This window comes from Colletotrichum acutatum, assembly GCF_030867785.1.
Source record: "Colletotrichum acutatum strain CBS 112980 chromosome Unknown BDZ83scaffold_6, whole genome shotgun sequence".
NCBI classification, from domain to species: domain Eukaryota; kingdom Fungi; phylum Ascomycota; class Sordariomycetes; order Glomerellales; family Glomerellaceae; genus Colletotrichum; species Colletotrichum acutatum.
In genome coordinates, this window is record NW_026849000.1 from 236,900 (window position 1) to 263,186 (window position 26,287).

Sequence of the window (26,287 nt, forward strand, 5' to 3'; positions counted from 1 at the left end):
GCCTACCCAGAAGGTTTTGAGCTTCCCGTCTTTGAGAACGGAAAAATTGAGGGGTTGGGATGGCCATCTGGATTCGGCGTGCAGGTGGACGCGGCCCCGAGGGGCAGGGGACAAGAAAAAAAAAATCGTTGCGATAAAGTGGCTGAGTGGAGACTGAACGCATGGACCAAGTTGCATTTTGATTGCGCTGGCCAATCAGCAGTCATTTTTTACTGGGAAGCAGCGGTGAATTTTTTTGAGAAATCGCTCCTTCCTGTGTATCGGGAGTGACATCTTCTTTGGGGCAGATTATAAGGGCATCGGCGCTCGGATTTTCTCCCAAAAAGTTTTTCCGCCTCTGTCCAAGAAACGTCAAGATCACGACTGACCCCCCGCCATTGAGCTGCACGGTGACTAGACTGACCGCAAAAAGCTGTCTCCGTGCTTCTCGATGCTCATGGAGGGCATTGAAGCTATTGCCGAGTCGGCTCAGGCCGCAAAGCCTGAGGCGCACTCGCCAACAGGTATGCGCTTGCCTTTCCCGCCATCCCACCAAGCAAAAGATCTTCACCCGGCCACGAACCGACTCGCACGCACCCGAGGGACGCCTTCGTAAGCGTCGCAAATCATGCTGACTTGCCGTAGTAGGACCAGAAATGAAACAAGAGTCCCCGACTGTCACCACCAATCTGGGCGAGACCCCTCAGTTCCCGCTGAAGCGACCCCGCGATTCGAGCGCAGACGACCCCGAGGCCGAGTCCAAGAGGCTGAAAGTTGACGACGATCAACCACACCAACAGACCCCGGAGCAACAATCCCTTGAGAAATCACTCGAGCAATCACTCCAGGAATCACTCGAGAAGTCAATCGAGAAGTCGATCGAGAGATCACTCGAACAAGCATTCGAAGAGTCTCAAGAGCAATCTCAAGCGCAATCCCAAGAGCAGCCTCGAGAGCAGCCCCAAGATCAACCCCAAGAGCTACCACAGGAGCAAACTCACGAGCAACCTCAGGAGGAAAACCATGACGACCATGCAGCTCTCGATCTCGGATTTGACATGGACGCCATGATCCAGGGTGTAATGATGGACATCAGCAACGAGATGAACAACGAGATGAACAATGAGATGAACAATGAGATGAACAATGAGATAGGAAAGGTCGAGGGTCTGGACGGCGTCACTGATGTCGATATGACGGCAGATCATTTGGCGTCTGTGTCGCAAGATTCTGCCCCGTCAACTGACACGCATGCCATTGTTCTCTCTGAGCCTTCGGCCTTGATGAGGCGCATAACCACCTCCTGTTTGTCAAACTTTGTACGTGGCGGTCTCGTCAGCTCTGGAGGCGCCGCTAATCGTTTCTCAATCTTCAGGCTATGCAACTTCTCGTAATCATGTCGCAACATGTCTACCACGACGTTTACCAGCAGTTACAAGACAGGGAATCAGACCTCTGCAAGTCCTTTAGCACACTCAAGTCTCTGCTCCGGCAAACCCGATCGATTTACTCGACGACCGACCTTATCTTGGACCCCGCGATGCTCGACCTGACTGCGCCGGATAACCTCACCGATATCCAAGTCGCCAACCTCGCCAGCTTCTGTTGCGAACTTTTCACCTTCGACGGCGAACACCAACTCAGCTCGAACGAGCTCTTGGCTCTGGAAGACAAATTTTTCACCGTCTTTCCGCCAGGCACCGAGGGCATTTCGCACGATATCTCTGAGCTCTTCCTTGCAGTTAAGACACAGCTAGTCATCGAGTCCGTGACATCAGCAAATCAGTCTGGGCCTGTTGACCAGTTGATTGCCCAGGCATTCTCGTCCAGCCTGGAAGATAAGCTAAAAGCAAGACATGAAGGATCTGAGTTGACTGCTGAAGAGAGAACTCTGGTGACATCTGTGGAGGAGCGCAAAACGTCTCTGATTACCTACGCGTCAGGACTCCCAGATACTGGTAAGTTGTCGAGTGCAAAGGCTGATGAGGCCTGTGACTGATACATTGAGTTAGTTCTATTGAAGATCGGCTATCCGGAGGAAGATCTCTTTCACCAACTGAACGTGTACCTGCGCCAAAAGCTGCAGTCGCTCTCTGGATTGGCCTCAAGGCACGGCATCGATCTTCCGCAGATAATGACGAACGGAGACCTCGACGCATCGATGCCACCCGATCTCGACGATCTCGGAATCTCATCATTACTGGAGGCCACAGACGGACTTGTTGCGCAATATCTCCCTAGTGAACCGGTCGATGGACTACCTACCGAACAACAGCCGCCAGTTCCGACTACTGAAAGCAGTGTCCCACCCCCCGAACCACCTGCGCCTGCGCCTGAAGCCGCTCCCCCGGCGCCAACCACAAATGGTACCACGACTGAAAGTCAAGACGCGACGAATGATATTCTCGCGCTTGTTGCACAGAGCACACAGGAGTACGTTCGAACTACACTCAACAACCTGTCTCCAGCGCCCTATCAGCCAACCGTACCCACACCGACGGGCGCAGCTCCGGTTACGCAGACGACATACCTCTCACATCTGCAACAAACCCAGCAACAATCACCATACTACGGATACCCGCCACCAGTGGAACAACCGCCGCAGCCTGCGGCTCATGAGAGTAACGAAAAGCTACCTCCTAGTCAGAGCCTACCTAGTGCTGTGCTCTACGACAGGGCCCGCCAAGCTGCCTTGAGCAAGACCAATAACCAGCAGAGAAGAGAAGGCACCACTTCGACAAGACGCCCATGGACTCAAGAGGAGGAGAAGGCCCTTATGACTGGCCTCGACATGGTCCAGGGACCTCACTGGAGCCAGATTCTATCTCTGTTTGGTGCAGAGGGCACTCTTTCCAACATACTGAAAGATCGAACGCAAGTCCAGCTCAAAGACAAGGCCCGGAACTTGAAGCTCTTCTTCCTAAAGACAAACTCCGAGATGCCGTATTATCTGCAAGCTGTTACAGGCGAGCTCAAGACAAGGGCACCTACACAAGCAGCCCGCAAGGAGGCTGAGGAGCGAGCTAGGATGAATTCAGAGGAGGAGCAAGCTCGGGTACAGGGCATCATGACACTGGCGGGCGGGTTACAACATCCTCAGCATCCCCACCACCCTCAACATGCACACCACCCTCAGCATCCACAGCATGTACAGCACGCACAGCATGCGCAGCACCTTCAGCAGAATAGAGCAAGTGTAACACCAGCGACTGCACCGAGCACGCCGTCACAGTCTGCCGCCCAGGTCTCGCATCACATGGCCGCCCATGCGACGACACCGACCCATGCTGCTGTAGCGGGCCCGCCCGCCACGCCGGTACAAGCAACACCGACGCATGCTCGAGTTTTACCGGCCTCCTCACCATATGCCGCAACCGCTGCTCAATTACAAACATCTCACAGCTTGCCACAAACTCAGCCACAGACGCCGACGCATTCCCACGTCCAGCATCACTCTCATCCGGGAACGCCACAGTCGCAACACCATTCTCAACAGCCGCAGCACCAACCTCAGCAGCAGCATATCCAGCCTCAGGTCTCCCAAGCTGCTGAGACTGCGCCCAATTACACGACCGAGTCATCCGCAGCGGTCTACAGCCAAGAGACCGAAGATCTCAAGGAAGCCGCTCTTATGCAGAGTCTTAGGGAGCTTGAAGCATATAGCGAAAGCGCCAGCGCTAGCGTATCATAGAGTGACGACCTGATCATGGCTTCGTATCTTCATCAACCCGCCGTTATCAACGATTATTACCAGAATTACTACCACGGCGGCATCTAGGATTCACAGTAAGGAGGGATCAGGTCTTGGACAATTAGGCTTCATCCTTGGCATACCTACTCTGACCGGGGTATTACTCGCGACACCACCATCCTACGCCTTACAGCAGACCAAGGGTGTCGTCAACAAAAGCCGCCAGGGGTGTGTGTCTATGAGGGTTGTCAACCCGAGAGTCGATAATCTGACTGCGAAAATCACTTGTTATATATGGGACGGCATGCTTTTCCGTCCACACTGAGCAGTTTCTGGGGTAGAAAAAAAAGGGAGACAGGAGGGACCAGGACAACAGGGCAAGATGAAAAGAAAAAGGGGCGGCACCAAAAAGCGATTTTTTGTTTGCTCATGATACCACGATCGACTGAGAGAGTTAAGGCGACGGCGGCGAGTTTTTCGCCCTTATTTTTAGTACGCCCGGAACAGAGAATTGACTGCATAGCGAAAAAGGAATGAATACAGAGCAGGTTTTTACTGCAAGGCTTAATGTTCGCTACTTTGAGTGACTTGACTTCACCTTGTGACTAAAGGCCAGATGAACTCGAAAGCTGGGCTTCTTGTAAGTCTGGGCAGAAGAGACTCGAGAAGCCTGACTGGAGGTTTTGGAGATCTTGAAACTGCAGTCAGAGAACTGAACGGCGACATTCACGTAAATATCATTGGACGTTCGAACAACGGGCAAATATTTGATGAAATATTTCTTTACTTTTCAGCAAGAAGAACACTCCGGATATTACAATAAAAAGATGAACCCAACGCCGTCCCAAGATGCTCTCTATGCAGACTCTCCCATGCTCTGAATCATATCAACCGTACCATTCGCAACACCCACAAACGCAGCCGCCGGCTTCGCCTCCCCCTCAACCCTATCCTCGGGCCGTCCATACCCGCCACCACCAGGCGACATGATAACAATACGATCGCCGGCATCCATCATGGCCGTGTTCTTCCCGCCGAGGTTCACTACACGCCCGCTCTTCTTAACCCACACATTACGGCCCCGCTGCCCGTCCTCGCCGCCCGCCATACCGTACGGCGCAAACGCCCGCCGCTCGCTGAGGATGCTGACCTTGATCGGGATATTGAACTCGATGTCCCGAATGATGCCGTCGCCTCCCGTGTGAGCTCCCTTGCCGCCACTTCCCTCGCGCAGGCAGAATTGGCGGAGGATGACCGGGTACCGCCGCTCAAGCGACTCCGGGTCCGTGATGCGCGTGTTGGTCATGTTGGTATGCACGCCGCTGACACCGTCCCAGCTCGGTCCGCCGCCCGCGCCGCCGCAGATGGTCTCGTAGTACCCGAAACCGGTCTCCGGATCATCTGTGCCGAACGTCAGGTTGTTCATACACCCCTGGCTGGCGGCCGCCGCGCCAAACGCCTTGAAGATGACGTCGACGACGCGCTGCGAGGTGAGCACGTTGCCGGCGCACACGGCGGCGTACTCTGTGGGCTTCAGCAACGAGGCCTCGGGGACCTGGACGTCGATGGGGCGGATGGCGCCCTGGTTGAGCGGGATCTCGGCGTCGACCATGCAGCGGAGGGCGAAGATGATGGACGAGTTGCAGATTGCGATGGGCGCGTTCCAGTTGCCGTAGGCTTCGGGGCCGGTGCCGTGGAAGTCGAAGACGGCGCCGCCGGTGGAGGGGTCGATTGTGACCTTGAGCTGGATCGGGGTGCCGTCGTCCATGTAGTCGATTGCTTCTAGGGGTTTGCCTGCCGTGCGCTTATGGATCGTCTTGAGCATGTCGCGAACGGCGCGCTCGGCTGCGCCTTGGATCTCTTCCACTGTTTGGGGTCAGTATGGGAAGTTTTAAAGCTGTAGTTGAAGAGAAGTGACTTACTGTAGAACTGGACGACGTCGAGACCGTAGTCCTCGATCAGAGAGTGAATCAGCTGGCTTCCGCGGTGGTTCGCCGCAGCCTGCGCCTTGATGTCGGAGATGTTGTCGCGGAGGCACCGGGTGCCGGAGCAACCCGGCGAATGCGCCGGCGCCATGAGGAGGTCGGTGAGCTCTTTCTCCTTGAAGACGCCGCCCTCGACGACCTTGAAAGCCTTGATGACGGCGCCCTCCTCCCACAGCTCCTTGGAGTTGGGGGGCATGGAACCCGGGAGGATACCGCCCACATCAGCGTGGTGGCCTCTCGAAGCGGTCCAGAAGATGATCTTGCTGCCCTCGGCGTTGAAGACGGGCGTGATTACTGTGAGGTCGGGGAGATGGGTCCCGCCGCAGACTGGTGCGTTGGAGAGGATGACGTCTCCAGGCTTGAGGTTGTCGCCCCAGTGGTCAATTTGCCATTTAACAGCAAAGGCCATACTTCCGATCTGAACCATGTTAGTCTTCCTATTGACCATCCCTTGGACTTTCTTTGAGGAGCTTACCATGGCAGGGACGTGAGGGGCGTTAGCCACAAGCCCGCCATCAGGCGAAAACACGGTACACGAGAAATCCAGCCTCTCCTTGATATTGGTGCTCACGCTCGTCTTCTGCAGCGCGCGACCAGCCTGTTCCGCAACGCCCATGAATCGATGACCAAAGATGGACAGCTGAATCGGGTCAATCGTCGTCGTGGAGATGGTCTCCTTTGTCCCGACCGCGACGTCAATCACCACCGTCTCGGAGAGCACCGTCGCCGCCGCGTCGGGGATCACCACAATCGTCTGCTTATCGTCCATGATGAGCGCCGGGCCGGCGATCTTGGTATGCGGCGTAAGACCCGCGAGGCCATACACAGGCGTCTCTGACCAGCCCAGGCCCTTGAAGTAGACCTGCTTCGTCGTCTTGGCGGGCGACGCGGCCGTCGCCTCGGCGTAGGCGAGCTCCTTGGGCCAAGGGACGGGGAGCTGGACCGTCGTCTTGCCGATGGCGCGGACGCGGTAGTCGTCGATTATGACGTCGCGGCCGACGGGCAGGAACCCAAACTGCTTCTGGTGAGCGTCCTTGAAAGCCTCGAGGTATCCTCCCCCCGGCGCAGCCGCCGTCTCCTGGATCATCAGCGGGGTATCGCTACCCTGGAAGCGCATGTTGAGGTATCGCTCGCTCATGATGCGCTCCTCGGGGATGCGCTGCATGAGGAGGACGTCTCCCGCTTTCTCGACGAGCTTGTCGAGCTCCGAGGCGAAGGTGGCGAGGTTGGCCTCGGTGTAGGTCAGGGCGCAGGGGCTGCGCTCCTCGCTGACGACGTCGGCGAGGGCCATGCCGTAGGCGGAGAGGACGGAGGAGTACTTGTGGACGAGGACCCGGGAGATGCCGAGCGTCTTTGCAATGTCGCAGGCGTGCTGGCCGCCGGCGCCGCCAAAGGAGGCGAGGTTGTGCAGCCCTGCGTCGTAGCCTTTTGCTTCGGTGAGGGTGCGGATGGGGCGGCACATGGACTCGTTGGCGACGTCGAGGAAGCTGCGTGTTGTGTCAGTCTAGAAACTTCTTACTGATGAGATGGATCATCATATGGTCACTTACCCAGCTGCGGCTTGTTCTACGGTCAGGGCGGTGCCCTCGTCCTTGTTGATATTCGCCGTGAGCTCCTCAAAGAGGCGTCTGCTGGCGTCGACATCCAGGGGCAAGTCTTCGTTGGGACCAAAGATCTTGGGGAAGAACTCGGGCCTCACGCGGCCGAGAACGACGTTGGCGTCGGTGACGGTCAGGGGTCCGCCCTTTCTGTAGCAGGCCGGGCCGGGGTGTGCGGAGGCACTTTCGGGTCCGACCTTGAACATGCCGCTCTGCCAGCTGAGAATGCTGCCGCCGCCCGCAGCGACGGTGTTGATGTCCAGCTGCGGAGTCTGGACCATGACACCGGCCGTCGTGGTCTCGAAGACTTGCTCGAGCTCGCCAGCGTATCTAAGGCAATGTGTCAGTATCGACTTCACGTAGTGAGGTCTTCATTCATCCATACCTTGAGACATCAGTACTCGTACCGCCCATATCGAACCCAATTACAGGCGTCTTATCCGCATCGTCATAGCACGTTCTCGCATACCCGACGACACCACCAGCAGGCCCAGAAAGAATAGCCCTCAGGCCAGACAGACCAGAAAACTCTACCAAGCCGCCATCGCTCTGCATGAACTCGCACCGGCACCCGCTATTGGCGAGGTCCTCGAAGCCGGACTCGAAGCCAGCAATGTAGCGCTTGATCTCGGGGGTCAGGTAGGCGTCGGCGGTGGAGGAGTTGCCGCGAGGCACGATCTTAACGACGGGGGAGAGCTCGGCGCTCGGGGAGATGTGGGTGAAGCCGATGTCGGCGGCGAGCTGGGCGATGGCCGCCTCGTGGTCGCGGAAGGTGTAGCTGTGCATGAGGCAGACGGCGATGGAGCGGTAGCCCTCGTCGTAGGCTTCTTGGAGGGCCTTTCTGGATGCCTCGAGGTCTGTGGATGTGTGATTGTGTTAGTTTATGCTCGCTTTGCGAGGGAGATTGTTCAAGAGATGAGCTTACCCAGAGGCTCGAGGACCCTGACTGCTTCGCCGGTGACGCCGGTGACGAGAGCGGAGTCTGAAGAGACGTCGATGGGCTCGGGCTTGTTGTTTTCTGACCATGCGTCCAGTGTCACGCGTTCTGGGATTTCAATGACTTTTGAGTATAGTACGTCGGGCTTGCGGATGGCAAGGTCAAAGAGTTTCGGCCTTGACTGGTTGCCGATGTGCAGGAGATCCTGAAGGTCACTTGTAAGTATAAGAGCTCCCGAGCTTTCGATGTCTAGTCCTGGTCTCACCTTAAGGCCTTTGGTGACAGCAAATACCGTACGTTCTCCTTTCCTCTCGAGGAGAGCGTTTGTGGCTACTGTGGTTCCCATCTTGATAGACTCTGTAATACCACTGTCAGCGAGGTGTCAACAGCCCGGCGAAGTGATCTTTCACGTACCGACACCTCGCAAAGAGATCTTCCTCCCCTTGGGATATTCCTTTCCTGTTGCCTTTTCCAGGACTCTTCTAATCGCTTCGACTGGGGCATCGGGGTAGTTGCTGGGGTCAACCGAAAGCAGCTTAACGAGAATATCATCTTGGCCGGGTACAGATGCAACACACTGAGACGTTAGTACTTAGTCACCTTAGACCCTTTCAAACACTCACATCAGTAAAGGTGCCACCGCGGTCGATGGAAATCCTGATTCCCCCCACGGGGCCCGGAAGTGAACCCATGATGATTAGTACTCTGAGTTTACAATGGAATTATTGAATGCGAAAAGAAAGTATCTGAAAGAACGAACTTCAGATTTTCAGAGTTGTCAAGGGATTTCGTGATGGTGAATGGAACGGAAATGAGTACTATCGGATTGAGATGGAATTCAGTGAAGCTGGAATTCGCGATGATTATACAAGTTCTCATGAAGGTCGCGGGCAGACACTCGATAAGCCCAAAACGGCAATCACCCGAAGCCTTCCCCCACAAAATTCATCGCCGGAGCTCCCCTCGGCAGGTGTCTTCGGAGAGAAAGCCAGAGAGTCCTTGACTTGAGTTCAGTTATCCCACTCTACGTTGGTCGCGGATGCTCCACTTGGTGCATTTTCATAGTCAAGATGGAAAAGTACGGATAGAAGGACGAAGTGGAGGCGGAGTGAGTAAAGGAGAGAGGGAGAGCTCCTTCGTCATCTGCATTTGGGGATCCGATAAGCGATGAGATGTGCAGGCGAGAATCGACCCCCCCCCCCTTTCTGCCCCTCAGCGTCCCCGCGGAGAGATGATTGACGGGCGGCGGGGTCGGTGGTTCGGCTTATCAGCTTCGGGAGGGGCAGCCGAAGGGCGGAGCTCCGCTCTGCGGGCGACGGCGTCACTGGTGTGTGTACCTTCGGTATGTGTTAGCATCATCCTTGGTCTAATTGGTCTGAGTGGTCACCGGCATTCTAAGTTCGGTGCTTTTCAATCAGAGGAAGTCATTTACACAGCGATTTCGGACATTGAAATGAGATTTTCCTTTGGCAATGTAATGTACCATTATGAGCTATGCTAATTCCACGACATATGGCTAATTCACGATCATTGCACACTCCGAACCGTCTCATCAAGAGCCTTTGCAAAGTACTCTACATTCTTCTCGTTCAGACCCGCAATCGAAATTCGTGATGTATCGGCCATGTAAACGTGGTATTTCTCTGTGAATCAATCGTCAGCATCTCGTAAAGTATACTAAACTAGTACTTTCTGAACGGGGGCGACAAACCTTCGAGGTGCTGAACCTGTGTCTTGGTGATACCAGTGTACCCAAACATGCCGCTCTGCTTCACGATATGCGACCAATCTCCCGGGGTCTGCAGCCGAACAAGCTCATCGTAAACCTTCTTCCTCATGGCGCGAATGCGGCCCGACATGGTAATCAGGTCCTTGGCCCACTGCTCCTTGACATCCGGCGTCCCCAGCACCGCAGCCGCGATGCGCGCGCCGTACGCAGGCGGATTCGACACCGTCGCCCTCTGCACATTCTCCAGAATCGAGTTGACCGTCTTCGTCCTCTCCGCCGTGTCTGCCACAAACGTGACGGCGCCGACGCGCTCGCCGTACAGACCCATATTCTTGGCAAACGACATGCACACGGCGGCCTCGAGGCCGAGCTCGTCGACGAAGTAGCGAATCGCCCAGGCGTCGTCGTCGACGGAGCCCGAGTTGAAGCCAAGATAGGCCGAGTCGAAGACGGGGAAGATGTTCCTCTCGATGATGGCCGAGGCGATCTTCTTCCACTGCTCCTGCGAGGGGTCGCAGCCTGTGGGGTTGTGTGCGCAGGCGTGCAGGATGACGGCCGAGGTGGACGGGTCGGCGGCCTTGAGGGTCGAGATATAGCCGTCAAAGTCGAAGGCGCGGTCTTTGTAGTAGGGCAGGTGCCTGACCTCGAAGCCGAGGGAGGCGAAGAGGAGTTCGTGGTTGGACCATGTCGGGTCGGTGATGTAGATTGTCTTGATGTGGGCGGCGGCCTTCTTCAGGGCGAGGCCGGCGAGGAGGAGGGCGCCTGTTCCGGAGAGCGATTGGCATGATGCGACCTATGAAGGTGGTTAGTTGGTGGTCTATTGGATAGCTCTATGCAAGCACTTACACGGTTCTCTGCGAATGCTTTTGTGGAGCTAAAGACCAGCTTTACGGCTTCATCGCGGAAGGGCTTGAATCCCGCGATAGGAAGATACTCGTGCCCAGGCTCTCCGAGGGACGCTTCTGCCAGTCTCACAGATGGCAAGATCCACGGTTGACCGTTCTCATCGCGATAGGTGCCTTGACCGAGGTTGACCTTGTTTGGATCCGTATCAGCGACGTAGCGCCTGGTGACATCGAAGATGGCGTCGGGCGGGATGAACTCTGCTTGCTCAAAAGCTGACGTTTGCTGCTTGACTGAACCCATTGTTGACTATTTGATAGAATTGCTGTGAAAATACGAAAAGTGAAGCTGCAATTCTCTCGTCGAGAGACGAAAGGTTGCGACGGCGAGGTATGAGTAGTAGACCAGGGATCTCGGGACCCCAGCCGACTCGGAGTTGGAACCCGGTCAAGGGTCCGGCACCGGCGTGAGTCGAGCTCGGATGAGGGGCCCGCGGGGTCGCAGTCCACTTTGATGGAGTGCTCCATTCTGAGATTATCAAATGCTCCGAAACTTACGGGTCAAGACCGAAGCATGTCATTTCGGCGGAGGGACGATAATGGGTATGACAGGGCCAAATAAGAGTAGCTAGCAATCCCTCTCATGAAGGATTTCGTATGTGTTTTGAATTGGTATAATCAAGATTATTTTGTCTCACTGCATAGAATACCTTAGACCAGACGAAATGGCCCCTCGTGCACCCCCTCGCGGCATCTACGCCCCCGTCGTGGCCTTTTTCCACGAAGACGAGACTCTCGACATCGAAGCTTTGAAGACTCACATTACGCGGCTCGCCAAGTCGGGCGTGGCCGGCCTGGTCATCCAGGGATCCAACGGAGAGGCGCCGCATCTGCTCCACTCGGAGAGACAGCAGGTCATCGCAACGGCGGCCGAGGTACTCAAGCAGCACGGAAAGCCCGAGGCCGTCATTATCGCCGGCTGCGGCGCGCAGAGCACACGGGAGACGATCCAGCTCTGCACCGAGGCCAAGGAGTCCGGGGCGGACTACGCTCTCGTCCTATCGCCGAGTTACTGGAGTGAGTTCTCTTGGGCCACTAAACCGTCAAAGATGAAGCTCCAGATCTTTCAGATTACTGACCCGTCTTTTTCGTGAATAATTGTAGCCGGCGCGATGCAAAAGCCCGTGATCCAAAAGTTCTTTGACGACGTCGCAACGGCATCGCCCATCCCCATCCTCCTATACAACTTTCCCGCCGTGACATCGGGCATCGACCTCGACTCGGACCTCATCGCCGACCTGGCGGCCTTGAATCCCAAAGTCGTGGGCTGCAAGCTCACCTGCGGCAACCTAGGCAAGCTGCACCGCGTCGCGCACGACGAGCGCATCCCTCAGCCTTTTGCCGCGTTCGCGGGCAAGTCGGACTTTTTCCTGCACGGGCTTGTGGCGGGCTCCAACGGTGTCATCGCGGCGGCGGCCAACTTCACGCCCAAGGTGCACGTCAAGCTGCTGGAGCTGTACGATGCCGGCAAGCTCAAGGAGGCGACCGAGCTGCAGACGAAGCTGAGCCGGGCGGATTGGGTGCTGGTGCAGCTGGGCGTTGCCGGGTTGAAGGCTGCGCTGGATAGGTATTTCGGGTATGGTGGGGGACGGAGCAGGCGGCCGCTTGGCCTTGTTGCGAGCGCAAAGTTTGAGGGAGAAAAGGATGCGGTGCTCAAGGACTTGGTTGACTTGGAGAGTTCGCTGTGAACCTCCAGCTGGACATGATGGAAGAGATGCAGATAAGATAAAGATAAGATAGAGATAAGATAATACCACTCTCATGATAAGATGAGATGCCTTTGGCCAACAGCTGTCAAAGACTGTCAGCCTGGGAATTTCACAGCTGCTGCCAGTCGTCCGACCAAACCACCAGTCGTGTTCCCGGCTCTTCTTCCTCGTCTTCAGTTCCCTGTGCACATTTCTTCCGTCCTCATCTCAACCTCTAGACTTGCCTTACGTACTCGCGCTTCGTTTAGTCCTCGAAGCCACTTGCTTCACCGCAGATCTCGACTCGATCCGTTCTTTGCTGGATGTCTAAGATTCGAACTTTTAGCCCGCGACGCCCGGCTGGACTAGAGGTGCCTCAAGAGACTTTAAGCTTACTGGACCAACTCCAAAGAGTTCCTTATCCGTCCCTTGCCGACGAGGCATGTTAAAACTTTGGTGTAAGCCCATTGGACAGACCCGACCGGGGGTGGCTGATAGCACGAACTGATGCTGGAAGCTAAACAGCACTCCTAATGCCCCATCGCCTGCTCCCAGCCACCCCAGATACTTTCTTCATCTTCACCTCTTCAGACTAAGCAGGACGGATTACTGATGTGGACTGTTCTAGTTTCTCGCGGCATCTAGACCCAGATTGTCGGGTCATAGCCATACTCTTCTGCCCCAGTCTCGACTGCCTTGGCTACCTTATGTTGGTTTGGCAGATTACAGATTATCGTCGAGAAAACCCAAGACATGTCGCATAAGAGCGATGAACGAGCAAGGCAATCATGTCAGACAGTCTCAATTCAGCCCAATTCCCCCACCTGATCGTCGCTATCGCACGTTAAAAACGGCCGCTGCAACCAGCTTCTTCTGGCCGATGCAGCCGATTGCGGCCTCCCATCGCTCACTCTCACCTTTTCTCTTCCAAGCGCCAAATGCATGAGTGGCTTGCTCCATCATTGGCCGGAGCTATCGAGGATAGCTGGTAACGTAGCTTGGAGCTCAATCGCGCCATGCAGTCACCCCGCACCTTGGCCTCTTGAGTTCGGCCCTCCGTTCACAACTCTCTCTCTCTCTCTCTCTCTCTCTCTCTCTCTCTGCGTGTCTGCCTTTCACCTTATCACCTCGACAGCCTCCAACTTCCTTCACCTCTCCCTGATCTGGACAACTCACTTGGCTCGGCTTACTTGAAGGTCAGCCATGTGCCGCCATCTCCACTCTGCTAGCATGCAGACACTGTAGATCCTTGCTGCGCTTTCCACGCCATCCCGCGTCGGCCCCATCCGTCACCACCGCCATCGTCGACCATCCATCTGTTGGAGTCGCACCGGTAGCCAAGAAAGACAATGCTGCCCGTCTGCCATGTCCGGCCTTGTACCCTGACTCGTTCTGTCACTCTGGGCCTCAAGCACGTCATGTACTGCCTACATTACCCCTCCGAGACAAGCGTCCTGGGGGAAGGAAGGAAAGACACTCGATGGCTTATCGAGGCGACATGCGGTGAGAAGCTGTCACTCATGTCCCCCTCTGAGGTGAAGATGGTGTAAGCCCAGCTAGCTTCCGGTCGCCGCCCTGCTGCATGCGAGCCTTGCATGCTCCGGTCCTTCCAAGCTCTCCTCTGCCTCTAGACTGGTGGTCTGGCTTTGTTCTTTTAAGCCGAGCTCTCCCCTCCATCCTCTCTTCCGAGTAGCTGTTCGTCTGTATTGGATTTGATCTCTCCGTCTCGAGCCTCCTGTTGTCTGTGTAAGCCCGTACTGCAAGTTCAGTCACCCAAATCTCGCAACCGTATGATACACAATCCAGGCTTCTCGCCCGCCATGTCTACCCTATCTCTGATTGTCTTCATTGGGGCCCTGATCGCAACGACCTCGGCCGCGCCCTCGACTCCTTCAGTATGGGCGTCCGTCGCAATGGTCATGCACGGTGAGCGCACGCCGGTACGCAGCGGGCTCCAAGATACCCTGACTCCTTTGGGTGCTCAGGAGATGTATGCCCAAGGTAGCGCCTTTAGAAGTCGTTACCTGGCCAGCGGAACGCCTACAAACACCTCCGAGGGTCGCATCACGACCCGGGCCGCGATCAAGGGAATTGCGCGCAACGTGTATGAGCATGAGCAGCTCTCGATCCTCTCCCTCCCCGATGCCCACATCGCCGCCGGCGCAGCTGCCTTTATGCAAGGTCTCTACCCGCCCATCACGCAGGCCTTTGCGGCCGATACTGGCGGGACCAACATCTCGTACTCGACAATCTCTGGGAACACCACGCAGTATCCTCTGGGTGGCTACCAATATCCAATTATTGAGACGTTGGGACTGTCAGATGATAGGTCGATTGAGTAAGTCCCATTTTATTGCAAACCTTGACGCTCCTCGAGACTGAACTAACTGGCCATCGTCAAGTGTTCGTGGCAACACGGAATGCCCGCAGTGGAAGATCTCGACGACGTATGTCATGCAGCTCGACCCGTACATGCAGGCCCTCGAGCAAGCCTCCCGCCCCGGCTACACATCCCTCTTCAACACGCCGCCACTAAACGACGGTGACATCTCGCTCGCGCACGTGAACTTCTGGAACGCCTACGACATCTACGACTACGTCCGCTACCGGTACTCCCACGAGCAGGCCGTCTACAACGGTCTCCAGGATGAGTACGCCCAACGCATCGAGTTCCTCGAAATGTACGCCCGCCTCCAGCAGCTCAACATGACCTCCAACCAAGCCGTTTCGGGCCTCAAAAAGGGAGACATGATCCGTACCATCGCCGGCCGGACGTTCGCGCGCAGAGTCGTCGACGCCCTCGAGGCCAACGGCAATTTCGCCGGCTACTCCAACAAGCTGACCCTCCTCTTCAGCTCCCAGGAGCCTTTCCTCTCCTTCTTCTCCCTCGCGGGGCTCCAGAAACCGAACCAGACGCTCTCCACAACGCCCTTCTGGAGCCTCCCCGAAAACGGCGCCGCCATGGTCTTCGAGCTCGTCGGCGACCAGCCCAACGAGCCAGACACGTACCCGACCGAGGAGAACCTCTACGTCCGCTTCCTCTACCGCGAGAACGCCGAGCCCGGCACGCCGTTCTTGGAGTACCCCCTCTTCGGCCTCGCCGAGGGCGACACCCGCGTGACGTACAGCTATTTCAAGCAGGAGATGGCCAAGTTCGGCATTGACACGGCGACGTGGTGCAGCATCTGCGGTTCGATCCAGTCGTTTTGCGACTGGCAGACCACGAAGACGACGCCAACGGTCGGCGAGGCCATTCGCTCGGCCGTGCAGAAGCCTGTTGTCGCGGGTATCATTGGTGCCATCATCGTCCTCGCCGTCTTGGGGCTGGTTGTTGTCTCGGCGGCTGTTCTCGGCGGTTTCCGGATTCATCGTGCCGGGGGCGGAGCAGGAGGAAGCAAGGACGGCAATGATCGGATCGCCGGGCTCAGAGGCTTCAAGGCCGCCGAGAAGATGGCTAGCGACTTGGACCTCGCTATCTCCGGGCGCGGGGTGCGACACGAGCGTCAGGGGAGCTGGGAGCTGCGTGACGGGCGGGAGGCCTCGGGAGGCGGCGGACAGGCGGGTATTGCTGTGGACAAGAGTGCGTCGACGTTCCAGGCGAAGCCTATTGATGATGATGCCATTAGTGTCATGGGGGCTTCGCCGGTGAAGCCCAGAGAGAGTGTCTGATTGAAGGGCACAGTAGATAGGTTGGTTATGGTAGGATGATGGGATATGGACTCTCTTCTGGCTTTCGTTTTTGATACCCTTTTTGATACCCTTCCTCACGGTCATTTGCTGGAACATCTTTGCATGGGTACAAACTTTCTCTGTCTCTATAGTCTGGGGCACCATTGATACATATACTCATCTCTTGATCTAAAGTTTACTGCCTTTACAATATGGCATCACTTGAAGAGTGAGAAATGCTACGCTACACAGATCATAAATACTTGGAGACACCCACAGTGTTGCGTACAGTGCCATATTCACTAAAGAAACTGTACAAGCAACCCCACCGCAGTGACCTTCCATTCAAACCCCGCCATCACCGCCAAAACTCCAATCCTCTCAACGCGACGCGCGACCTCGTCCTCAACCCTCCAAAGACACCGAGCCACCGAGCCACCAAACAACATGTCGTCACATCAGCGGACCTTTTCTCACTCGCAATCCCAATCGGGAACGAGAGAAAAGACCTACTTTGAGCAGCAGCGCGAAGAACTCATTGGCGAAATCGCAATGGTAAGCACCCGGTCGGCCTCTCGTTCCCCGGAGAGACAAGCATCAACAAAAACAGACACATGAATGCTAATTGAGATCATCTCAATCAGAACTTTGAGCAAGTCCTTGCCAACATCAACAAGCTGAATCGTTCGCTCGAGGCAGTCATTACGGTAGAGTCTTTACCTTTTCCCCCCTTTTCGAATACACTGGCTTTAGAAACTCGAGCACTAATTTGGGCGGGCTTCACCGCATCGCAGGTCGGAAACGAGTTCTCCTCCGTCGAAGCGCTGTGGTCGCAGTTCGAAAACGTAATGGCAAAGGAGCCCGAGGAGAACAAGCAGGGCGATACCGAGGAGGGCAGCGACGGCGAGACGAAGACCGAGCAGAGATCATGATACCCACCAGCAACGAAATGCCTACTTTTTATGAACGATGATATTATTTCTACACGTACATCATCACCATCATGCCGCCTCTTTGCCTCCATTGCTGGGCTGCGCACGTCATCTCATCATAAGGTACTCGGCCGTTGTCACCCCGCGATAAGAAACCCCCAAAGGCCCAGTCGTCTCGACCTTCTTAACCACCTTGCGTCTGCTCTCCGCGTCCGGCTTGTTCGCCAGCTCCCCCAACCCAGCCACCAAATCGCCATAATTCGACTCCCGGAGCTTCTCCAACCCCTCAGCGACAGCGAGACACCTCTCTCCTCCCTCTGTCAGCGCTCTAACCCGTCTCTGCAAATCGGCGCTGAGATCTCCGTGCTTCACCAGAAACAACGACTCGAGCGAAGCCGCCATGATCTCCAAGCGGACCTCGTCCATCTCATTTCCGGGGCTCCTCGCGTCGCGATCGTCTCTAAGGTGCTGGAGCTGCTCAACAATATGGCCACGATCGTCTTCTGTGGGATTATGTGCGTAGTCTTCCGATTCCGAGGGCAGCTTCTCCGTCGGCTCCATCTCGAATCTCATCTCGGTGACGGCGGTGTCTCGCTCGCTTGTCGTAGTCGTAGACGTATCTCCAACAGCACTGTCCCCATGTCCATCAGAAACCGAGGCGCTGCTGCTGCTGTCGTCGCTGCTCATAGCAGACATCCGAGCCTCAACGCACTCCAACTCCTCCCTCAGAATCCCCTCCTGCCACCCAAGAACTTTCCACCTTGCTCTCTCCCATTCAAACCCATCTCTCGCCTCACCAACAACACCAGCCAACCTCTCCACATCCTCGCCCAGACCATCCGCCGTCCTGCAAAGCCCAGCAAACGCATCAGCGACCCTCAGATGCGTCATACCGACAGTCTTGCACGTCTCCTGCACAACACAGACATGCCTCCAAAGCAAATCCCTCTTCTTTCGCCCTGTACACGGGAAACATCTCTCCAACCCCGTCTTCTTGGCAGCGCGCTGCGCCAAACTGGCGAGAAGCTGCTCAACGTCCCCCCGCGGCGCCTCGGCACTCCTTCTCCGAGTTGATGTAAGGCTCTCTGCGCACCTCGTTTTCCAGCGCGGCGAGCGCGTCGTTGAGTTTAGCAACTTGCGCATCAAGGCTTGCGACGTCGACGGACGATAGTAGTTCGGGTACGGGATGTTCGGGATTGAGGTCTAGATTTGGGCTTGGATTTGGGTTTGGGTCGCCAACAACGTTGCTTTCGGTTCGGACCAGTGTGGTGGGTCGCCCGTCGTTGGTGTAATGGGCGAGATCACCTTCTCGCGGGAGATCGGCGATCAGAACCTGGCGTGCCTGGGCAGAAGAGTCCATGGTGCGTAACGATCGGCTGGTGTCAATTTATTGCAAACCTGATGAATTCAAAGATTTTAGGGATTGAATTTGTAACCGAATTGATGAAAAATGTATCCCAGTGTAGAGAATCCCATTCTTATCAGTCTCCTGTCGGACCTTTCTCCGATGCCTCGTTGGACTGCATCTCAAGTTTTCCTTGCCAATCGTATTGGCTTTCTCATGAACTGCTGAACCACGGCACTCGGAAACTCAAAATTTTACATAGATCAGTGTTTTTCACTTTCATCTCACACATCACTTACGGCACGATATAACAATTGATTTGATGCTTTTAACATTTTATGTTTCCTATCCCTCGGGAATGCCCTATCAAGACAGAAAACCCCATGCTGCTACAGGAGAGGAAAAAGAGAAAGGAAAATAAGAAAATAAGAAAAATTACCCCTCAGGGTCCAAGAGGTTACCTGATGGTTACAGAAAAAAACTGATCAAAGTCTCCCCTGTACCCGCTCCGTTTGTGTGTGTGTGTTTGTTTGGCGTAAAAAAAATAAAGGGTATGGATGAGTCTCGAGAGACTCGGATGAGAAAACCACTCACTTTCCCTCCCACTCCCTTTGTTTCGTTTCCCACTTATATACCATTCGTTCTTCTTCATCAAACAACAAGAAGAAAATCTCTCTCCCAACATCCCTGGTGGGGGTAAAACTTTCGTCTCCGGTCTAGAGTTCATCCAGCCCTAGAGCAGGAGACGCCCCCCTTCGCTAATGGTGGCGCATGCTTTCTCCAGATCGTAATAGTAGCAGGTCGTGACGAGATCATGCAGATAAAACAAAAAGTCATTCATTACGCCCTCCGCCGGTGTCCAATGCCTCTTCGTTACAACCCCGAGGTCCTCAGTAGGAATCTCACAGGATCTTGCAATTCCTCTTCTTCTTCTTCTTAAGAGCGACGCCAGGGAAACCTGCGCTGCTTCCGGGCGGACCACTAGGCGTTGACGGGGAGGCGGCGGCTTGGGCTTCTTGGTTTTTCCGATCATTGGCGACGACCGTCAGGATGGCCTGTTCAAAGATCTCGTCCACGCCAGTCATCTCCTTGCTGCTGCACTCTACGTACTGGGCGCCCATCTTGCGGGCAACGGCGCGGCCTTGCTCCTGGGTCACGGGCGTGAGGCCTTGTGTCTTGAGCATGTCGATGCACGTTTTCTTGAAGCGGAGATCGGACTTGAGGCCCACGAGGACCAGAGGAGTGTAGGGGCAGAAGTGGAGGACTTCGGGATACCACTGGCAGGAGAAGAAATTAGCATTAGTGTCAAATGGCGTTGCCCCAGAAAAGGAGGGGCATGTCATCTGAGGGGCGGTGGTTAAATTACCTTGTCCATGACGTTTTCAAGCGAGTTTGGGCAGTCAATCGCAAAACACACGAAGATCAAGTCAGTCTCGGGGTAAGAGAGCGGTCGCAACCGGTCGTATTCCTCCTGGCCGGCCGTGTCCCATAGCGCCAGTTCCACCGTCTTGCCGGACGGTGGGTGCGTCGGGTAGGTGATGTAGTTCTCGAACACAGTGGGGACGTATTTCTGTTGTCGCCAGAGTCAGCATTGTTTTGGCTCATTTCGCTCCCCAGCAACACGCAAATGACACCAATGTTGCGCTCGAAAGGATTTGGTTATTTTTTCTGCTTGGTTGCTCACCTCTGGAAAGTAGCCTTGGCTGTAACTGATGAGGAGACATGTTTTGCCGCAGCCGCCGTCGCCGACGACGACAATCTTCTTGGAATAGGCAGGACCTTCGGTGACGTGGGTTGCGGCGCTCTCGCGGCCTGTTGAAGAGCTCATTGTGGTGCTGACGGTGCCGTCGCTACTCCTAAGGCGTGTGTTGCGGCGGGATGTGGCCGGGCGGCCGTCGTCGTACTTTTCGCTAATGTTCTGAGACGAGTTGTGGTATGAGTTGCGGTATTGGTATGAGGACGCCATACTGCGGCAGGCTCGAGCTGTGTTTGAGGTGCTGTGATGCGATGACGAGGGAGTCCGTTTCGTGGCGTGGCCCCTCGTGCGTGTTTGCGAGATGGGTTGATGTGATGATGAGTTAAGATAGATACCGGGGGCCGGTGCGTGCGCTCGTCTGGGGGTGGAAGGGGGGGTTGTTGGGGAGACTTGAGTGGTTTGTGCTTTTATGCGATGTTTCCCAGGTTGTGTGTGTATGCTGCCTGTTTCTTATTGCGATGGAGGAATACTGCTGATATTGATATCGCTGCTTCTCCTCAAACGAGCCTCCTCGCTTCGTGTTCAGCTACTTGCCGTGTTCAGTCGAATGCCGTTGAGATATGGTTAAGTGTGAGGCATGCAATACGGGGAAGAGACGTTGGCACGTTGCGGCGTTTTGAAGTTGAGGAATGTTGGAAAGGTGCTTGGTCTGGCTTGGGATGGTGTATTGTATGGGGGTGGGTTTGTGTGCGAGGTGGATGGGCGGGTTGTGCTGTGTTCTTGAGGAGAAGGAGCGGGAGCAAGGAGGGCAATTGTAAACAAGTCGACGGGGCAACCAGCCACTTCTTGCCGGGGTGATGACGGCAGGCGCCAGAGGAGCCACAACGACAACGCAAAGGTGGATCTCATAAAGGCGCGCTAAGGCGGATCAATCGAACCCCTGGCTGTGGCCTGGCCAAGGAAGGAACCCCCTGCAGTCTGAAAGCGGACAGCTCCCGTCAGAGTTTTTCCGGTACTCTTTCCTTCGCCGGCGGGACTACGGGACGAGAGACGAGGTGGCCCAAGCTCTGACCCCACCACCGCCTCCTTCAAAATCGCTACGTGAATTTTTCAGTCTTTCGCTTCCGTCTTCAACGAACGCGTCGTCGTCCTTCATCGAAGGCTCATATTTCGCCACGAGCATCACCGCTGAGACTTGCGAATCAATCAGAGACACGGGTACTCCTACACACGGAAGCCATCATTCCAATTTCCTGGAGTGTCTCTATCTGCTCAGCCCTCAGAAGACGAACACGCAGCATATCTCACCCGTCCGCAATCATGGATCCCAACGGCACAACCGACAGCAAGTACGTGACTCTGGTCTCGAGTGATGGCTACGAGTTTGTCGTCTTGCGGGACGCCGCCATGATCAGCCCTGCCATCAAAGGCATGTTGGACACACGCAACAACTTCCGCGAGGCTGCTTTGGGTCGCTGCGTGTTTGAAGAGATCAGGTAAGCCCCGCACAATCCAGCGCTCACTGCCACCTCTCTTTCTCTACGGCTGTTGCGATGATGAACTCCGATTTTATCGATGAGTTTCACTGACAGACCACCGCTCCAACGGCTGGTCTGCTTGATTGCCCAACTACACTTGATCTGAAACAAGCAACATTCTTTCTTTTTTTTTCCCACTACCTGTTTCCCAGCCACCTCACAAGGCTAATCTTCATTCCTTTTTGTTTCTCTTTTTTCCAAAAAGTTCTGGAAACGTCTGACCGTCTTCTCTCGGTAGTGGCGTTGTGCTTGAGAAAGTCTGCGAGTATTTCCAATACTGGTACCGCTACCGTGAGCGGGAGGACGTTCCTGACATGGACATTCCTGTCGAGCTGTGCCTGGAACTGCTGGTCGCAGCCGACTTCTTGGGCCTGGACAGTAAGACATCCCCAACCTCCTCTGACCCCAGAGCGACGGCATCTGTCTCACGGGAACCACCCAGCCGTTCTGACACGTTTTCCACAGAGCAAAATACCGGCACTGTCTGAATGACTTTTGATGACCATTTTGCATTTTGGCTTCATTGTTCATGACGGAGTTTGGGGCGTTGAGCGTTCAGGGTGGTACTAACAAACACGATACCATTGCTACGACACTATGACGAAATCCCATGCCAAAAAGGCATGTTTTTTGTTCTTTGCCATGATCTTTCTCTCGATTGTGACCCACGCTGTCACCCCAAATGTGAAAAACCAACCCCCATCTTAGCATATGCGTTCCTCCCCTCACTCTTCCGTGGGCTGAACGTCTATTAAAGATGGAAGAAGAACTATATTCCACTCACTCTGCTCGACTCAACTTTCTACCATTGAGATCTACGCTTTTTCTGTTGGGATACAGATCAACCATAGCAAACACATACATGCACAGTCGTAGCTGAATAGACCAGATTTATTGATCTTTGATGAGTGCCACTCAAATCATGTGAAACCTTGTTTCGGATTGTCCTTGGAGATATTTTGCAACTTCTAGGCAGCTCTAGACAAAAACTCGCAATTGTGATCATTTTGACCACGGAATTTGCCATGAAGTGTTTACATCCACTTTCAACAAAACTCAGTTCCAACCTCTGCCTCTGCCACGACCCCTACCGCGGCCCCGACCACCACGTCCAACACCGCGTCCACCACCACCACCTCGATGAAAGCCACGACCACCGCCGCCACGGTGTCCTCTGAACTCCCCAGCCGGCGGACCCCTCGCCTTCCTCTCCATCCTCTCCTCCTCGCTAGCATCCCACAGATTCCCAACCTCCAAGAGAGCGCAGTAGGCCGACGTCTGCGGGTTGGTATACTCAAACGGCTGCTGTGGCACAGACTCGGGCTCGCCCTCCACATGCGGCGGGGCCGTGATCTCAAAGTTGAGCGGGACATCAAGCTTGTCCTTCTGAACGATGTTCTCCTCGACCCACCGGCGCTCGGCGTCGATGAGCGGCGCGTAGTGTTCCTCGCCCAGGTCCGGGCTCGGCTGGTGGACGGCTTTGTCGCCGATGACGAGCGTGGGGTGGAAGACGCGCGTGATGGCGAGCCATTCTGGGTCGTACTGCAGACGGAAGGGCCGCGTCGGGGCCGGTTGGTCGGTGGGCAGGATGTTGTGAGGGCGCGCTTCGAGGAGCTGGAGGAAGTGGCGGCGCGGGAGGCACTTGTCGAGGGCGAGGAAGTTGACCTGCTTGTTTGTGATGGTTGGCGGGACGGGCTGGCCTGGTGTTCTCTTGGGCTGGGGCTTGGGTCTGGCGAAGGAGGCGGGGAGTTGGGCGCGGATGTCTTCGGGGACGGAGGTTTTAGTGTTGGGGGCTTCTTCTTGTACTTCTTTGCTGGGCTGTGTTTGTGTAGGTGCGGTAGGTTGCTCGTCTTCGTCATCGTCGTCCAGATCGATTTCGTTGGGATTCGTTTGTGCTGGAGCCGGAACGGCGGATGCGTCCGTGATCTCTTCATCTCCGTCCAGGTCGATCTCGTCAGGGTTATCCGGTGCTTGAACCGACTCGTGTGCCGCAGCCGGAGCAGTAGCTGGCGCCGGGGCTCCCTCTGCTGCCTCCTTCGTAGTCACCTCTTCATCCTTGTAAATCTTCAACGCCGCAAACTTGCAGTGCAAATGCGCAGAGAACCAATACGGCGGCCTGAGTCGATCGCAAACATACTCCGCTGCGACATTGCCTAGTGTTCCATCCATTGACTCCCGCTCGAAATCCGGCTTCATCCTCCACAGCGCCTTCTCATCACCCCACCTCTCAATAGCCCTTGGCCAGTCGTGGCTGATACCGACATCCACCTGCTCCCTCAACAGCAACAGCTTCCTCACATCCACCTCCCTGACGTGGTAGAAGCTCTTGATCTCGTCCGGGCCCATGGGCAGCCTCTCGTGGTGGCCCTTGCGGTAGTCGAAGCCCTTCCAGATGCCGCTCATGCCCGCGATGCGAAGCGGGCCGAGGCGCAGGACGTTGGCGGCGCCGAGGTAGTAGATGTTGGGCGCGGCCCATCCGCCGTAGAAGAGCTCCCACATGTGGCTGGCGGCCTCGTGGTTGCCGCCCGCGAAGACGGTCAGGTACGGCGCGGTGCGGCGGCCGGCGTAGTACTCCCAGAAATCGCCGAGCTCGCGGTACTTTGCGGGGACGGACATGACGGTCAGGTCGGCGGCGTTGCGGGCGGCTTGGAAGTCACCGCCGATGATGAGGAGGTCGACGCCGTCCCAGCCGCGGGCTGTGCAGGAAGCCTCGACGGCGGCGTAGATGGCGTTGAGGGTGCCGTGGCCCTGTCGGGATTTGTCAGTAGAAGAACATTTGCGTGTAAGATGGTGTTCGATGAAAGCTTACGCATCCCTCAACGGCGATCCGAACGCCGTTTGTCTCAAAAGTTTGTGTGGCCATCTTTTGGATGGTCTCTGGGAGGTGGTTGTTGTAAGGCGGAGGTTGACAGTGATTCGGTTGTACCCGCGAAATTTTCATATCAGCATCAGGACACGGGATGATGCCGAATTGGAGTTCATGAGCTTCAAAACATTCACCAGACAAATTCCTAAGGCAAACTAATTAAGAGTCACTCATTAAATCGAAAAGAAAATTTTCTGTCCGACTCAGTAACATTTTCACACCGTTCAGTTCTCACCCTTCGTCGCGATTTCAATTCATCCAGCTAGTATTTTGTGTACATCTCAATTGAAGGACAGATCACATAACACGGGTTAGATCGCTGTCCTCGACATCGTTCAATCTAGCTATGCTTAGAAAAAAGAAACTTCGAAGCGCCAACGATAATATTTCATATAGAACTACTTAGTGAGCGCGTACTGACTCAAAGCATCGACTGCCCACGCCTCAAATACATCTTGATAATTCACATCTTGTCGAACCTAGTCCAAAGTGGTTGCCTCAACTTACCTCGCGGTTTATCATAATGTCCAAACTGTCGTTCATGACCCAGCCATGGTTACGGGTTAAATATTTCTCTTTATCAACAATCAACAAAAACACATCCAGATTCAGACGTCTGTAACAGAAGGCATCCACACGACATCTGTTCGAGCATATAAGAGACCAAGGACCGATCTCAGATGACCCAACATGTTGAATTTGACATTGGCCATGAAGACCAGAGGTTAGGCTATGAGACTCGAAATAAACAGCTTGGGACAAGAGAAACAAAGGGGAGGCCAATGCTCCCATCCCCCCGGATTTATTGGGTTGCATCGCCAGGCGGTACCTTACAGTGGACCCGATGATTTTCCGACAGCCTCACACCGCTGAAGCAACCTCAGGTGCACTGTGCCCGCCTAAAAATTGGCCCCAATTGAGAGGAGGAGGAGCCTCGCGCATCGCAGCCTCGACTCCCGCGCAAACTTCCCCCCATCTACACATTACATGGGCTGCATCTCACCCTCGAATCGCCCACCATGAGCGTATGCAACCCCCGTTCCCCCTTCATTTTCGACATCTCTCTAGGATGCAACAAGCTAACAAGCCTTTTCTACCTTGCAGTTCGTGCCCATTAACCCGCGGCCTATGCTGCAAGACCTGTACGTCGTCATCTGCGTCCGCGAGACGCGCCTCTCCAACGCCAACGCCCTCTACGATCACACACATCCCCTTCCCTCCTTAGACAAAGCTTCTCTAGTATGCTGACATTCACCTCTGCGCAGTGTCAACCAGGACGTCGTCATCAGACTCAAGTGGGGCGAGACCGAGTACAAGGGAAAGTTGGTCAGCATCGACAGCTACATGAACGTCCAGCTCAGCGGCGCCGAGGAGTACATCGACCAGAAGATGACGGGAGCTTTGGGCCAGGTTTTGATCCGGTACGCGGCCATTTGTTCGACACACACGAACCCCCCTCTCCCCCTCTTGTCACCTACGATAATCGCTAACTGAACACGCTACAGATGCAACAACGTCCTCTGGATCCGCGGCGCGAAACAAGGCGAGAACGGCGACGTAAAGATGGAAGGTTGAGCGGGAAGATTCCCCATTCTCCCCACAACGAGCGGAAAGACCACGAAGCGGAAAAAAAAAACATCGATACCGGGAAACCGCTCTCACGTACTTTGGTTTTCGAGTAGGAGACAGGGCGGCGGGAAGGGATAACGATTTTCACGATGAGCTCGGAGCA

At 55.3% G+C, this 26,287-nt stretch overlaps 11 protein-coding genes across 11 annotated transcripts; 6 read left to right on the forward strand and 5 right to left on the reverse strand.

Moving 5' to 3' along the window:
- Positions 1 to 369: 369 nt before the first annotated feature.
- On the forward strand, positions 370 to 3,817 carry BDZ83DRAFT_373540 (telomere repeat binding factor-domain-containing protein). Its single transcript, XM_060502658.1, has 4 exons — positions 370 to 503; positions 628 to 1,298; positions 1,355 to 1,937; positions 1,992 to 3,817. Exons 1-4 carry the CDS (start codon positions 431 to 433, stop codon positions 3,668 to 3,670), a joined length of 3,006 nt encoding a protein of 1,001 aa, XP_060370567.1. The 5' UTR covers positions 370 to 430; the 3' UTR covers positions 3,671 to 3,817.
- A 709-nt stretch (positions 3,818 to 4,526) lies between these two features.
- On the reverse strand, positions 4,527 to 8,882 carry BDZ83DRAFT_566400 (hydantoinase B/oxoprolinase; the record flags this gene model as incomplete). The annotated part of the gene is made up of 9 exons (XM_060503845.1): positions 4,527 to 5,536; positions 5,593 to 6,073; positions 6,131 to 7,142; positions 7,206 to 7,583; positions 7,639 to 8,110; positions 8,179 to 8,395; positions 8,456 to 8,547; positions 8,605 to 8,767; positions 8,814 to 8,882. The coding sequence occupies 9 exons, from the start codon at positions 8,880 to 8,882 to the stop codon at positions 4,527 to 4,529; spliced, it is 3,894 nt and encodes a 1,297-aa protein (XP_060370568.1).
- A 771-nt stretch (positions 8,883 to 9,653) lies between these two features.
- Positions 9,654 to 11,231, reverse strand: BDZ83DRAFT_601383 (aminotransferase class I and II). The gene is made up of 3 exons (XM_060507098.1): positions 10,766 to 11,231; positions 9,902 to 10,712; positions 9,654 to 9,833 (listed from the first exon to the last, which is right to left on the reverse strand). Exons 1-3 carry the CDS (start codon positions 11,063 to 11,065, stop codon positions 9,718 to 9,720), a joined length of 1,227 nt encoding a protein of 408 aa, XP_060370569.1. The 5' UTR covers positions 11,066 to 11,231; the 3' UTR covers positions 9,654 to 9,717.
- Positions 11,232 to 11,348: 117 nt separating this feature from the next.
- BDZ83DRAFT_601384 (uncharacterized protein) lies at positions 11,349 to 12,578 on the forward strand. Its single transcript, XM_060507099.1, has 2 exons — positions 11,349 to 11,838; positions 11,926 to 12,578. Exons 1-2 carry the CDS (start codon positions 11,487 to 11,489, stop codon positions 12,507 to 12,509), a joined length of 936 nt encoding a protein of 311 aa, XP_060370570.1. The 5' UTR covers positions 11,349 to 11,486; the 3' UTR covers positions 12,510 to 12,578.
- A 1,751-nt stretch (positions 12,579 to 14,329) lies between these two features.
- On the forward strand, positions 14,330 to 16,178 carry BDZ83DRAFT_566483 (histidine phosphatase superfamily; the record flags this gene model as incomplete). The annotated part of the gene is made up of 2 exons (XM_060503854.1): positions 14,330 to 14,847; positions 14,912 to 16,178. The coding sequence occupies 2 exons, from the start codon at positions 14,330 to 14,332 to the stop codon at positions 16,176 to 16,178; spliced, it is 1,785 nt and encodes a 594-aa protein (XP_060370571.1).
- Positions 16,179 to 16,625: 447 nt separating this feature from the next.
- Positions 16,626 to 17,110, forward strand: BDZ83DRAFT_747298 (uncharacterized protein; the record flags this gene model as incomplete). Its single annotated transcript, XM_060513411.1, has 2 exons — positions 16,626 to 16,733; positions 16,823 to 17,110. 2 exons carry the CDS (start codon positions 16,626 to 16,628, stop codon positions 17,108 to 17,110), a joined length of 396 nt encoding a protein of 131 aa, XP_060370572.1.
- Positions 17,111 to 17,218: 108 nt separating this feature from the next.
- On the reverse strand, positions 17,219 to 18,001 carry BDZ83DRAFT_747299 (uncharacterized protein; the record flags this gene model as incomplete). Its single annotated transcript, XM_060513412.1, has 1 exon — positions 17,219 to 18,001. The coding sequence occupies one exon, from the start codon at positions 17,999 to 18,001 to the stop codon at positions 17,219 to 17,221; it is 783 nt and encodes a 260-aa protein (XP_060370573.1).
- Positions 18,002 to 19,269: 1,268 nt separating this feature from the next.
- On the reverse strand, positions 19,270 to 20,523 carry BDZ83DRAFT_373580 (ras family protein). The gene is made up of 3 exons (XM_060502659.1): positions 20,140 to 20,523; positions 19,822 to 20,025; positions 19,270 to 19,732 (listed from the first exon to the last, which is right to left on the reverse strand). The coding sequence occupies exons 1-3, from the start codon at positions 20,419 to 20,421 to the stop codon at positions 19,358 to 19,360; spliced, it is 861 nt and encodes a 286-aa protein (XP_060370574.1). The 5' UTR covers positions 20,422 to 20,523; the 3' UTR covers positions 19,270 to 19,357.
- Positions 20,524 to 21,285: 762 nt separating this feature from the next.
- Positions 21,286 to 22,580, forward strand: BDZ83DRAFT_601393 (Skp1 family protein). Its single transcript, XM_060507100.1, has 3 exons — positions 21,286 to 21,647; positions 21,928 to 22,067; positions 22,155 to 22,580. The coding sequence occupies exons 1-3, from the start codon at positions 21,472 to 21,474 to the stop codon at positions 22,175 to 22,177; spliced, it is 339 nt and encodes a 112-aa protein (XP_060370575.1). The 5' UTR covers positions 21,286 to 21,471; the 3' UTR covers positions 22,178 to 22,580.
- A 13-nt stretch (positions 22,581 to 22,593) lies between these two features.
- On the reverse strand, positions 22,594 to 24,649 carry BDZ83DRAFT_601396 (lariat debranching enzyme domain-containing protein). Its single transcript, XM_060507101.1, has 2 exons — positions 24,499 to 24,649; positions 22,594 to 24,437 (listed from the first exon to the last, which is right to left on the reverse strand). Exons 1-2 carry the CDS (start codon positions 24,628 to 24,630, stop codon positions 22,746 to 22,748), a joined length of 1,824 nt encoding a protein of 607 aa, XP_060370576.1. The 5' UTR covers positions 24,631 to 24,649; the 3' UTR covers positions 22,594 to 22,745.
- Positions 24,650 to 25,574: 925 nt separating this feature from the next.
- BDZ83DRAFT_747304 (LSM domain-containing protein) lies at positions 25,575 to 26,130 on the forward strand (the record flags this gene model as incomplete). The annotated part of the gene is made up of 4 exons (XM_060513413.1): positions 25,575 to 25,580; positions 25,660 to 25,697; positions 25,821 to 25,976; positions 26,061 to 26,130. The coding sequence occupies 4 exons, from the start codon at positions 25,575 to 25,577 to the stop codon at positions 26,128 to 26,130; spliced, it is 270 nt and encodes an 89-aa protein (XP_060370577.1).
- Between the last annotated feature and the right edge of the window lie 157 nt (positions 26,131 to 26,287).